This window comes from Heterocephalus glaber, unplaced genomic scaffold, assembly GCF_053883595.1.
Source record: "Heterocephalus glaber isolate CG9 unplaced genomic scaffold, H.glaber_assembly_v1.0 deba00001613, whole genome shotgun sequence".
Lineage (NCBI taxonomy): Eukaryota > Metazoa > Chordata > Mammalia > Rodentia > Bathyergidae > Heterocephalus > Heterocephalus glaber.
The window spans coordinates 37,606,762-37,620,668 of record NW_028258384.1 but is presented as its reverse complement, the minus strand read 5'-3'; the positions used below and the strand labels follow the sequence as shown (position 1 = coordinate 37,620,668).

Sequence of the window (13,907 nt, the reverse complement as noted above, 5' to 3'; positions counted from 1 at the left end):
TTTGGGTACCTGGAATTTTTAAAGCTGTATTTTATAATTATGTGAATTAACTATCTCCCAATGAAGCAGATATCTCTTCTTTTAAGCTTCATTTTAGCCAAGCAATAAAAGGTGTTTTAATTGAGATTTGAGCTCCTTTTCTAAAAAGATGAAAATAAAGTCAGGACTAGCATAATTATGAAAAGTTCTCTGCCAGTTTAGAAAGTTTGAGCTTAAGAAATGTCCATAGTCATTTGTTGTTGTTGTTGTTTTTGCATATGTGTCTCCAGGACTCTGGTTCTTGATGATTCAGAACAAAATGATTTCTATTCTAGGATTGGGCATAATTTCTCTGGTAGGCCTTCTTTATTTGTTTGATCCAAAGCTTTTTGTCTACTAAATATCTAGCATACTTGCTAGAGTCTCTTAAGCTGGGTCTTCCCCATGTGTAAGCTATTCTTGAGGATGAAGAGGAAGACAATGCTAAATAAACATTTTCTGTTGATAGCAATCATGAAATCTACACTTTAAAAAAATATTTGTAGAAGAAAACTATTCATTTTTCTCTTTAAGCAATAAGAAAACTGAGACACATATGCCCAAAATCATATAGGCAGGAAGAAGCAAAGCCAGAATTTGGACCCCAACTGTCTGACTCCAGGCTATTCTAGCCATTACACTATACAGCCTCTCAATTAGGGAAGTGAAGCAACTTTGGGAACTGTGTTACCATTGACATTACTGGAAGAGATAGTCTTTGTGATGACTCTCTCCTCAGCGGCTAGATACAGTGACAAAAAAGTAGGTGCACTGGGACTACTCTAGGAAGCAAAAAATCCATTTCTAACAATGAACATGGATCTCTTTTGCCACATCTCCACTGAAAGAGCAGAATGCAAATCATATGCACCAGCCAGCTAATAGTAACTTTATCTCCTCTCTCTTAATTCACTCCTACAAACATACACTTTCACCATATATTTTTAATTTAATTTACTTTTCTTTAATTTTATTTTAGTATATTAGTATATGTGTACAGTACATAACACTTTCATTTCTTGTGTGGAGTTGGTACATGTATATAACATCTCAATTGCTGTTTTCCATCCTCTGTTGCTTCACTTCTCCCCTCCCTCCATCTCTTGATTTCCTTCCCCTTTGAGAAAGATCTATCTCCCTACTTCCTGTTATCTTTTATTTTGCTGTTTATTTTTACTCTAGGTTTCTCATATTAGAGAAACCATGTGATTTTTAAGCTTATGTGTCTGACTTGTTTCACTTAACAGTATATTCTCAAGTTGCATCAAATTGTCTACAAATGCCTCGAGTTTATCCTTCTTTATGACCGAGCACTACTCCATTGTATGTGAATACCATATTTTTTTTTACCCATTCATCTATTGATGGACATATAAGCCACTTTCAAGATTTAGCTATTATGAATTGTGTTGCTATACAAATGGGTATGCATGTACCACTGTAATATGTGTTCGCAACACTTTGGGGGAGATACCTAGAAGGGAAACAACTGGGTCAAACAGAATTTCTGTATTCAGTGTAGAAGCATTCCTTTACCACACAACCTCACCAGTGTTTATTCATTTGATTTCTTGATGATGGCCATTTCTTATGGGGTAAGGTGGAATATCAGTGTTGAATTTACATTTCTCTAATGGCTAGTGGTGTTGAGCATTTCTTCGTGCATTTATTGGCCATTTGTAGTTCTTCTGTGAAATGTCTATTCAGTTCACTTGACCATTTTTCATTGGGTCTTTTATTTTAGGGCTCTAATATTATTGAATTCTTTATGTATTCTGGATATTATTAGTCATTTGTCTGAGGAATAGCTGGCAAAAATTTTTCCCATCTAGGTTGTCTTTCTCTTAGTGGTTTCCTTTGCTGTGGAGAAGCTTTTTATTTTGATATGATCCCATTTGTTGATTATTGGTAGTATTTCCAGTGCAACTGGGATTCTGTTCAGAAAGTCCTTGCCTACACCTATGACTTCAAAAGTTTTACCTATTTTGCATCCCAACAGTTTAGGTTCTGGTTTAAAATTTAGTTTTTTGGCAAGTTGAAACCCAATTTTTCCAGCACCATTTATTAAAGAGGCTATCTTTCCTCCAGTGAGGGTGTTTGGCTCCTTTGTTGAAGATGAGGTGGCTGAGTGAGTCTGGGGTCGTTTCTGTATTTTCTAATCTGTTCCACTGGTCCTCAGGTCTGTTTCTCTGCCAGTACCATGCTGTTTTTATTACAGTAGCTTTGTAGTATAGTTTCACATTGGGGGTTGTGATACCCCCTGCCATGTCTCTGTTGCTTTTGCTATTCTGGGTCTCTTCTTGTTCCAAATGAATTTTTGGATTGTTTTCTCAAGGTCCATGAAGTATGCTGCTGAGATTTCAATTGGAATTGCATTGAATCTGTAGAGCAGTTTTGGAAGAATGGCCATTTTCACTATGTTGATTCTTCCTACCCAGGAGCAAGGAATGTCTTTCCATTTTCTGATATCATCTTCAATCTCATTTTTCAGAGTGCTGTAGTTTTCAGAGACGAGGTCTTTGATTTCTTTTGTTAGGTTGATTCCTAGGTATTTCAGTTTTTTGGATGCTATTGTGAAAGGAATTGTTTGCCTTATTTCTCTCTCAGTGAGTCTGTTGTTTGTGTAGAGGAAAGCTATTGATTTGTATCCAGCTACTTGACTGAATTTGGTTATTAAATCTAGAAGACTTTTGGTGGAATTCTTGGGGTCTTCTATATAGAGTATCATGTCATCTGCAAATAATGACAATTTGACTTCTTCGTTTCCTATGTTTGACAAATTGGGTTTCAACTTGCCAAAGATTAAAACTAGATCTATGTCTCTCACCATGCACTAAACTAAACTCGAAATGGATTAAAGATCTAAATATTAAAACAGAAACACTGAACCGGCTGGAAGAGAGGTCAGAATTTGCATTCTGTTTGCAAGTATCTTGTGGATTTTTGTATCTCTATTCATTAAAGGGATTAGTTTATAGTTTTCCTTTTTGGTTGGATCCTTGTCTGGTTTTGTAATTGGGGTGGTAATACCTTCCAGGAATGACTTTGGAAGCACTCCTCCCTTTTCAGTTTCACTCAAAACCTTGAGGAGATTTGGTCTTAGAAGTTCCCTGAAGTTTTTGTGGATTTCAGCAATGAATCTTGACCTGGACTTTTCTTAGCTAGTAGATTATTTATAACTACTTCACTTTCATATAGTGCTGGAATGACTTGGCTTTCTCGTAATGGGAGAAATAAAGAACAAGTATTTGAAAAATGGTCAAAAACTGGGCTGAAATTCAGACTGATTATAATTCCCATGGCTTCCACTAATCTCTGGATTAATGGAATTAATTAATGATTTGAGCAAGTAAATCTTTTTCCCTTAAAAGGACCAAGTATACAATGACATTCTGAGATACTCACCAAAAATAAACCCCAGACACCAAAACTATGCCAACATGTGGCCATTTCTGAACAACATAAGTCATCATAAATATGGCACAGGGTATCCCTCAAAATATAATTGAGGATGAATAAACAACACATGTGGCTTTTAAAGTTAAATGAATATTGTTTGACATACAGAACACTAGAGTTGTTTTTCGTTCAGATTAAAATTTGGTTAAAATTACATCTTGTTGCTTCTTGGAATTAACTAGAATCAATTTGTCTCCATTAGAATCACTGTTTTTTACAGAAACCCTTGGTTGAAAGGGAGTACGTCCCACTCAAGATAAATTGTCCAGTCAATCAGAATAAAAACAAACAAATTTATAGTTATACAAAGTGACAATGTTCAAGAAGATCATTTCATTTTAACTCTGGTTGAAATTAAGTAAGATAACTAAAATGTTGAAACCTTTAGCAGCTACTTAATAAAACATTCAAGCTTAGAGAATATCATTGTGATTACTTTGACAGTTCAAAGGTAAGAGAAATATTGGCATTTCCTTATGTATATGTGAATGTATTGTATGTAAGCATATAATGTGTATAGTATATATAAAACACACACACATGAGAGACAGAGAGGTGCGGGGGAATGGCTCCAGTAGTTTTTAACAAAGTAAAACTGTTCCAGTTTAGATATACATTCCTAACTACACGTGCTCAGGTTTTCAAATACAAGTTGTGACATATTCACCTGAGCTTGTGTTACAGGGTATTAATCTTCTGTTCCTATGCTTGATACTGACTTGTCTCATTGCTTTGTCATCTTACATTTCTGCTCATTTGGAATAGCAGCTTTATGCTTCTCTAATGCTCTGACATTCTCACTGGACTATAACTACTTAAAGACACTGTTTAAATAGAAGCCCTTTTAAAAATTCTAGTGTTTTAATACAATAGACAGAACTTCTGAGAAGACCATGCTAAATAAACACTTCCTATTGGTTACAGTCATGAAACATACACTTCAAAAAGACATTAGAAGACAGCTATTTATGACTTTTCTTTTGCAATGTTTCCCCCTTTTAGCTTACTCAGATTAGACTTGAAGGCACATCCTTATACCATTTGTATTTCGTTTTGCCAGTTGTTAGTGAATCCTTTTTGGTTTCTGATTGTCTTTCTGGTCTATTTTCATTTGGCTCAGAGCCACCACTGCCAGCTAAAACAGGACAAATAAACATTAAGTTCATCTCTACTCAGTTACTGTCAGTGGCATTATCCAGTTCTCCAGATTTGCAATCTGAGAGTCATTTTATAATGTTTTCTTCTCTGCTTTCTTCTTCCTTGATCAAATATACCACCAGAGACTTATTTTCTTTTTTATCTGCAGTAGTCTGATTCAGCCATTCTTTTCTATTATTGAGCAGATGCTCATGGCCTATCACCCGTTACCATAGCAGCTTCTGGATTGGCCTCTTGTGTTCCAGTTTCTCCCCAGTTAATCTACACTTTATTACCAGAAGAAGCTCCCACAAATACCATTCTAACCATAAGAACCCCTGTATAAAATTAGTAGAAAGATCAAAAGTGAATTTTCAGCCTGTTTTTGAAGTCTGTGTAGCAATTATGTACTCCTATTTTCCTCAACAGCTCACCCTATTTCCCCCTCTCTTCCTTTTCTCTATCTCCCAGTGAAGTTTCCAGCCCCATTTCTCATTTTCACATCTTAAGTTCCCACTTAAGCCATACTTTACTTTCTGCCTCCAGTGTGTGATTTGCTACTTCCAAAAGTATTTTTCACAAATGCCATTCCTTTAAATTGGGATACTCACTGCCCACATCACTGTCCATTTATACCCTATATCATCTACTTCTAAAGGTGTGACTGAGAACTTTTAGAATGCTTTTCACAATTACATCTGATTGCTTACTCCTCCCATTCAGTATCTTGTAAGCACGTATAGTTTATTTGTATTTTCAGTTGTTGATCCACATGTATCTTTAGGCTGTTTCCTGTTATGTCTTTTTTTTTTTGGTAATGGAGTTCAAACTGGGACCTTGCACTTGTGAGGCAGGCGGCGGCACCATTGAGCTAAATCCCTGGCCCAATTTCCTGTTACTTCTAACCATGGTATAAACATGCTGAGCTCAAGGGCTCCGCCTGATTTCTTTACTCTTCCTACTATACATAGCATTAGACTCTACATAGGAGATGTTCAATGCATGTTAGCTGACTTTTGGTTATTATTTCATAGTTATAACTAGTGATAAAATCATACTCACTTTTACAGTGGTCAGTCAGAATGTTCACATCGGACTTGATGCAGGCTTTGTCTACCATCTTTACTCAGACATGCAATAACCAGGAAGAGGAGATTGTAGTACTGGCCACAAACTTAATTTTGCATTTTTTCTGCTGTTTACTTCAGTACATATTATATTGAGCACCTCAAGTTTACCCAGCAATATGCTAAGTACTCCAGGCCAGTTATTCTCAAATTCCTGCATATAGCAGAATCCCCTAGAAGGCTCCTCAGATCATTGGCCCCCACTCCATAGTTTCTGACTTAGTAGATCTTAGATGGGGTCCAAAATTTTGCATATCTAACAAATTTCCAGGTGATGTTGCTACTTCTGGCCCAGAAACTATACTTTGAGTAGTGATCAAAGGGATATAAGTGGTCTGAGATGACATGGTCTCTCATTTCAAGGGGTGTTAAGTGGGTCTGGAGAGACAGTGCAGGCCCAGGAAACATTTAACAGCAGAAAATATAATGTTTTAGAATTCATTCATTCATTCATTCATTCAACAAATATTGAATGAGTACCATGTGCCCACTATCATAATAAGATTATATCAGTGAACACAATAGACTAAAATCCTTGTTCACATGGAGAAATTCTAGTGGTGGAAGGCAAAAATAAATATAGTACACAAAATGCAAGATAGTAACAAGTGCTATGGAGAAAAAGCACCAAGAAGGAATAGGAAATATTACAAAGATTGAATTAGAGAGGTCAGAGAAGGCTTCCCAGTTTCATCATTTGACAAATATTAGTTGAGTGATTACTGTGTATTAGACATGGTTAGAGATGATGGCGACATAGCCATGAGTAACACAAAGAATAAATCCTGCGCTCCTAGAATTTGGCAGCCAGGAAACCTAAAGTTTTGGTGTTAATTCTCATAAACTCATGCTTTCACTGTAAATATGTATTTCCCTGCTCTGACTCTTGATTTCTCCGTCTGCTAAATGGAGCAGTCAAACAAAAAACACCTGAAGTCTCTTACATTTATAAGTCCTACCAGATACTAAGTGCTTCAGCCAGTCAAAAACATATAAGTGGGTCTGAAGAATACTTTGTAGAGTAGGAGAAACTTAAATGGCTTTCATAGGCATAGAGGGGCTATGAGGCATATGAGATGGGAAGATAATTTCATCAGAATAGCATAAAGCCAGGCACATGCCTTTAGACCCAGCTATTGGAAAGCTGACACAGAGGAACCATTTGAGCCCAGGGGTTTGAAACTGTCTTGGGCAACATAGTAAGGCCCTATCTCAAAAATAAATCAATAAATACCAACTAAAGCATAGAAGCAAGAGTGAACATCACATGTTCAAAGAAGAACCCAAGAGATCAAAGTGTTCTCATTGGATTGTAGCTGAGAGAAAAATGATAAAAGGCAATTAGGTGTTCAGTGAAGGTGATGTGGGGGCTGATTTTACAGTCTTTAATGGGAACTCACTCAAGGTTTTGATCAAGTAATGATGTGATTACACAATCAAAGTGATGTTTTAAGTGTAACCGACCAATCACAATTAAATCTTCAAGGCTCATAACTTTTTCTGTAATATTGTATTTGAATCACTAAAGGTTAAAGTCTTTGTTATAAGTGACTGCTTGATTCCAACAATATCATCAAACTAATTTTCAGGTCTTTTTCAAGCAACTAAAAGCCAATGATATTACATAAATTTCCCTAACAGTACCACCACATGCTTGAATCATTAACATGTTAGAATTTAGTTTTAGATTTTTGAAATCCTATCAGAAAATTCTTTATAACTGTACATTTCTGTGTTTAAATGGCTGGTTGAATATTGCGTTTATCTTCAGCCACATATATAATTTAAATGACATTTTTTAGAGTGGTACATATATCTCTATGACCAACCTTTTTCCATTTGCTTGGGGTAACACAAATTTCTTGGAAATTATCCTATTGTTTATTATAGTTAAGTTAAAGAATATCTGTGTCTGTTGTATATTTGCTGCTCCCAAAGCTTAAAGTACAGTCCTTATAAAAGAAGTTACTCTAAAAGACAACAATAACAAAGATTTGCTGTCCAAAGAGTGGGTCTTATAGACCCAGAGAAAGGTGTGCCAGGCAAAAATAAAGGAGAGCATCTTGGATATTTGTTATATAAGTTTCACCTTAACTTTCAGTCAACTCATAACTTCTCAGAGACATAATGGTGAACTTAATAACTCACGACAGACCAAACCCTCAAAATTCATTGTTTAATGTTAGTTTAAACACAAGTTATATATGACCTGAAAAAATATTTAACTGTCACCAGAATAAAATAAGCAAACGTGATAATCATAGCCACACTAAGTTGGAAAATGACTATTTTTCTCTTATTTTCCAAATTCTGGATAATATTGCTAGGTGATTTGTTTAGAAAATGGCAACTGTATTCAGAGTCATTTTGAACCATAAGGCATACCTAGAGATATCTTTCAGCACTGTTTCTCCCCCCCCCATTAAGTTTATTGGTACATTTTCTGTATACAATGCAGTTATATTCATCATTGGGATCTTGTACCATTACATGAGTCTCTTGGTTCTTATTTTTTTCCCCTTCCCTTGCCCTCCCTTCACCCCCTCCACCCTTCCCTATTTGCAAAAACCTTGTTTCCATTTTTTTTCCTCTTCTCCTATTTTTTCCTCTTTTTTCCCTTCCCCTACCCCTCCCAATTACCCTGGTCTTTTAGACCTTTTCTTCCTGTTACACAATATCAGTTATACATTTTTTAAATTACAATATCAATATCTAGGAGACATTACCACAGATTTTACAGAATTTAAAAAGATATAGAAAGCATATTACAAAAATCTTTTTTGAGATAAATTTGACAACTTCTAAGAAGTATCTTGGAAGACAAATTAATGAAACTAACTCTGGAGGAAATATAAAATTTGAATAGCACCTATTAAAGAAAGTATATTCCTAGCTTGAAAACCTACCTATATGACAACAGCAGGCTCATAAACATTTTAACTGATAAATTATATCAAACAATTAAAGCAGAAAAAAGAAGGAACACTTCTCCCCTCATTTTAGGAACTCAACATTGTGCTAATCCTAAAACTGGATAAAGATAATAGAAGAAAAAAGTATGAACATAGATAGAAATTTGTTTAACAAAACAAACTATTGGAAGTCAGATCTGGCAGTATGTAGAAAGTGGTTTTGTTATAGCGATGGCAGTTAGCACTGTTTCTTGAAAAGTAGCTCTGAGAGCTAAAACATCTGGGAACTTTGGAATTATAGTACTAAAAATCTGGCTGGGCCACAAGGGTGATCATTTTCTCTTCTATATATGTATGATTTTTTTCTTTTTCTTTTTAATAAATAGGGGATGGAGAATTGTCGTGGGAACATTCTGATGGTGACATCTTCCGGCAACCTGCCAGTAGAGAAGCAGTAAGTGTCAATAGCTCAAGTACTGCAATTCAACACTCCATACCATCAGGCATAGCTTGCCTCTGCCCGTGACTAGTATCCCAGCAAATCCAAAAAAAGGCCCATTTCTAACACTACTTTTTTTCCTCTTCCTTGGAAATTTGAATGACATCATCACCAACCTATAAGCACTTCAGAGCACTTTATAATTGGTAATCAGGACCAGGCCATGAAAACAAGGAAACCGCAGCCCTTCATCTAGATCAGAATTTGATACTTTTTTGGAATGACTTTCCAAATCATATGTCACTACTCCTCTCCTCAACAGTAAGGATCAACTGTATAAGAGTCTTCTGTTAGGTTTGTAAACTAGTCCACTCCATGCTTTTGTGAGATTTGGTGGGTATTTTGGGCATAAACCTTCCCATAATCCTTAAGGTTTTTGGTCATAGAATTAAAAAGAAAAAGAAAGATAGCAGGACAGATACTCCTCCCTTCACTCTGTGATATCTCATTTATGTTATCAGTGCTAATCTCAGGATAAGCCTCACAAATAGGTGTCTCTGTACACTAGAAGTATCTTTTGTTCCTTTGTGTTTTGAAGTATACAGCAAAATAGAACCCCTCTCTTATAAAATGTGTGTCTAAGAAGAGTTACACTTCAAACTTCTAAAATTCTAAAAATGTTTCAATAGAAAGAATGAATCAGATTAAGGGACTTATAAAAGTGTACAAAATGTACAAAAGTGTTCACTGCACATAAATAGGTGTTCATTACACCCTTGTACAAAAAACATACTGGGACATTTATTATAGCACTTTTTATAAGAATAAGAAACAAATGAAGATAACCTAATTAATTATTAAAAGATGCTTGGCTAAATACTCCCAACCTATGGGACACTGTGTTTGTTATAACGAATATGGTATATCTAAATGTAGTAAAGTGGGAAGAATTCCAAGACATATTATGTAGCAAAACAAGATGCTTTCTTTCTGTAAAAATTGTGTGGATGTATATAAATGCATCTAAAAAGATCTGGAAGGTCACATATAGACATGCTAAGAGTGATAACATTAGCGGGATAGATGTGGGCAGAACGAAAAGTAGACTTTGACCTTTTATTTTGTCTTCTGTGCTATTTGATGTTTTTCATAAGCATGAATTAGTTTTGTAATAAATAAAATTTAAATGATTTTCTAAAACCTTCAAAATTTGTTCTCAGCTAGCATTGCTGAGAAGACAGGAACCTAAAAAGTAATACAGCAGGCCTGAGGATAGTGAAGGCTGCAGAAGTGGTTCATAGGTATGCAGTCGTGTGCTGATACAAATATGACCGTGTTCCTTTGGCCAGGCTTCCTGGTCATCACATGGGCCATTTCTCATTTACATGCCTCCAGCTTGGCAACACCCACCACGAAGTCTCAGCTCTGAGATGAAATACTTTCTATTTGCTTTATTCTCTAGCAGCATTGTTTTCAGGCCTGTTTCTGAATGAATGTAGAAGAATTGCAGGTGGGATGTGAAATAGTACTCTGGACATTTTGAAAAAGCAAAAAAAGCTTCTTCCAAGAGAGGGTAGGCTTCCTAGTTGCTAATTAATATAGCTCCTGAGGGAAGATTTTCTCCATCTAGATTCCTTACAGATCCTAACAAGAAATGGTATTAGTTTCAGTTTTCTGTGCTATGGAGTTTCCTCTTTATCTCAGCTCCAAGTTTTTGTTGTAGTTATAAGTTGAGAGTGGCTAAATATGACTGGCAATCAGATGTCATTCCAAAGAAAATTTAGGACTTAGTCATTTTAAGCTATTAAGCCCCCACAGTAAGCACTTCGGCCTCCTCAGCAGTTTTGCTGGTAATGCCACTAATTAGCCTTTCTTCTTTACTTCATTTCATTCTGCCAACAACACCATCTCTTGTTTTTTAGCTTCATTGTACTTCCTAAACTGCTAGTGATAGGAAAAGGCTTCATGCAGGACATTTTGTAGCAAAAGAGATAAGATACAGAGTACAGGGCTTTGAAATAGATTTTCAAAAAAGTTCAAGAACTATCTTTAGAAACAAAACATTAAAGATTGGTAGACCAAAATGAGCAGATGGTTCCTCTTTATTATAAGTAAATATTTTCCTTTATTTGGAAAGGGATAGATATTGTGACATATGATTCCAACAATATATACCATCTGTAGTGATGGAAAAGTAGGTACCCAGAATATAGTAGGCATCCGGTAAATATATGTTGAATGAATGGGTGTGGAAAGTAGAGTGAAAGATGTAACGGGGAATGAATAGAGGGGGTTTTCACATATTTTAATGCACAGGAGTTGTTTGTTTTTAGAGAGAAATTCTTCAAATTTACTTTTTGCCCTTGACCATGTTAAAAATAAGAAGATAGTAGAATTCCTTCTGAATATTCTTTGCAGGCCCAACTTCTTGCATGGGTGAAAAAAAATAGCATCACCAATAACACATTTCCTATCCAGGAGACTGTTTTATTTACAGGGAATTATCAAAACTTCAGTTCTATAAAAGCATAGCTGAGTGATTTATTTTGCCAAATGGGCAGAAAAACATTAGCTTACCAAATTTTATGAAGTTGAATAAAAAGGTGAACCAGTAATTTTAACATGTCTCCTTTGTAAAAACCTTCAACAGTTTTTGCTTTCCAGGTCATAATTACACATGAAATTGATCCTTGTACCATCGGAAGGAGCATGTACTATGGGAATATGTGTGGTATATAGGAAGGAAGTATAAGCACAGAGTGGAAAGCCAAAACATGAAAGCAAGCATAATTCATTTTGGACAACAGCCAGTCTCTGTGTTTTGCCCCCTAATAAATTACAATGGTGCCTCGGTTCACGAACTTAATTCTTTACACAATTCTGCTCGCAAACCGAATTGGAGGAGAACCAAATCAAATTTCCCCATAAGGTCAACATTGAACCTAACCATTGAATCTGATTTGGTTCTTGTCCAATTCAATTTGTGACCAGAATTGTGAAAAGAATTGTTGTGACCTGAAGTACCACTGTAAATTGAAATTTGCCATTTGAAAAGTGAAAGAATTGGGGATATAAAAAACATGAAATGAATAAAAATCCGTATCTCCTTCACATTGTCAGAACAATGGCTTGGAAAGGAAACTGGCCTAAGTGTCTTCTAGCCAGGTACTGTTCTAAGTTAGTAGTGACTAAGATAAAATGTTTTCATGAATGTGTGGATTAGAATACATTCTGAAGACCCTTTTAAAATTGAACTTTTTGGGTTTTTTTTTGTACTGGGCATCAAACTCAGGACCTTGTGCTTGCAAGGCAGGTGTGGTGCCAACTGTCTCCAGCCCTAAAATTGAACTTTTAAGTAAAAAAATGTGAGACTCCCCCAAATAAAAGACCCAGTCAAATGATGGACAACTGAAATAAACAGATACTTCACAGAAGAAAAAGTACAAATGGCCAATAAATACATGAAAAAATATTCAATATCACTGGCCATAAGAGAAATGCAAGTTGAAACTACATTGATACCATCTTAGCCCAGAAAGAATGGCTATCATCAAAAAATCAAATAATGACACACGTTGGCAAGGATGTGGGAAAAAAGGAACACTTCTATATTGTTGGTGGGAATATAAACTAGTACAACCACTATGGAAATCAGTGTGGAGATTCCTCAAAAAACTAAAAATAGAAATTACTTTTCACCCAACTATTCCCCTTCTAGGTATCTTTCAAAAAGTGTTAAAGTCATCACATTATAGGGATACATGCATACCAATATTTATAACTGGTGGATGTAGTTGTAAACAATGAGGCCAAAGAACTTTTAACCAAATGTTTATGGAACACTCTTTCTCTTCCTTCATTTTTAATCTTTTTTTTTTTTGAGACAGGGTCTCGTAGTTCAGGCAGGCCTTGAGCTCATTATGTAGCCCAAGGTGACCTTGAACTCATGGTGATCTTCCTGCCTCGGCCTCCCAAGTACTGGGACTACAGGCATATGCCACCACGTCTGGCCTCCTCTTCCTTCTTGAATCATCTTCCACCCTCCTTCTTCCCCCACTCCCATTCACTTATCCACCTCCACAAGCTCAACCTTCATGGTCATCTGGAATAGTTACTTTTCCTCCCTGGCTTCTCTTTCTCTGTCGAACAAAAGACTGCAGCAAGGTGAAGTTTTGGAGGCTAACTACTCTACATTAGGTCCTCTGATCAAAATTCCTGGGGCTTTTATTTTTTATCTTGAATCATTTTCCTACCATACTAGTCCCTGGTACTGAAGAATAGCTTTTAATTTTGTGCCCACCATCATAAATCAGAGAACTTCTTGTACTTGCAACTTATCGTAGGTCAGCGACCTTCCCTTTCTAATTCTATCCTTGACAAACTCCTTTCTTTTAGCATCAGTGGGACGCCCACCAGGCAAACCGTCTTCTTTGTGTTCCTTTGGCAAAACTTTGCCAAACTCCTCAAAGGTCATAACAATCTGTAATGGCCTTTGTGGAATGTGAGTAATTATGACAGAAAAAGACATATGAGCCATTGTGAGATGAGAAATATTTGCACTGAGGATCTTGTCTGTGAGCCTGATAACAAATTGGTGCAGGTCCTTATTTGTGTGAATTTTATAGCAGTGCACCAGGATAGGCTCTTCTTAGATATACAGAATAATGTGCTCTTTCAAAATGCTGGGTCCTCTTACTTTCCAGCTCCTGTTTGCGCTTCCTTCCTCCCACCCAGAGAGCAATATTAGTTCCAAAAGCTAAATTAGTAACATGTGTGTAACTTTAGTAAATGTTTATGGGTCAGTGAGGTCAGAGG

General features: G+C 36.1%; 1 protein-coding gene across 7 annotated transcripts in view; it reads left to right on the top strand.

Annotated features, from left to right (window-relative positions):
• Positions 1–13,907, top strand: part of Chrdl1 (chordin like 1) — a 134,127-nt gene that overhangs the window by 102,360 nt on the left and 17,860 nt on the right. For all 7 annotated transcript variants that reach the window (XM_087196760.1, XM_004861434.3, XM_004861433.3 and 4 more), the window contains exon 7: positions 9,040–9,107. In XM_087196760.1, the coding sequence (XP_087052886.1) occupies positions 9,040–9,107 (68 nt within the window). The remainder of the gene's footprint in view (positions 1–9,039; positions 9,108–13,907) is intronic.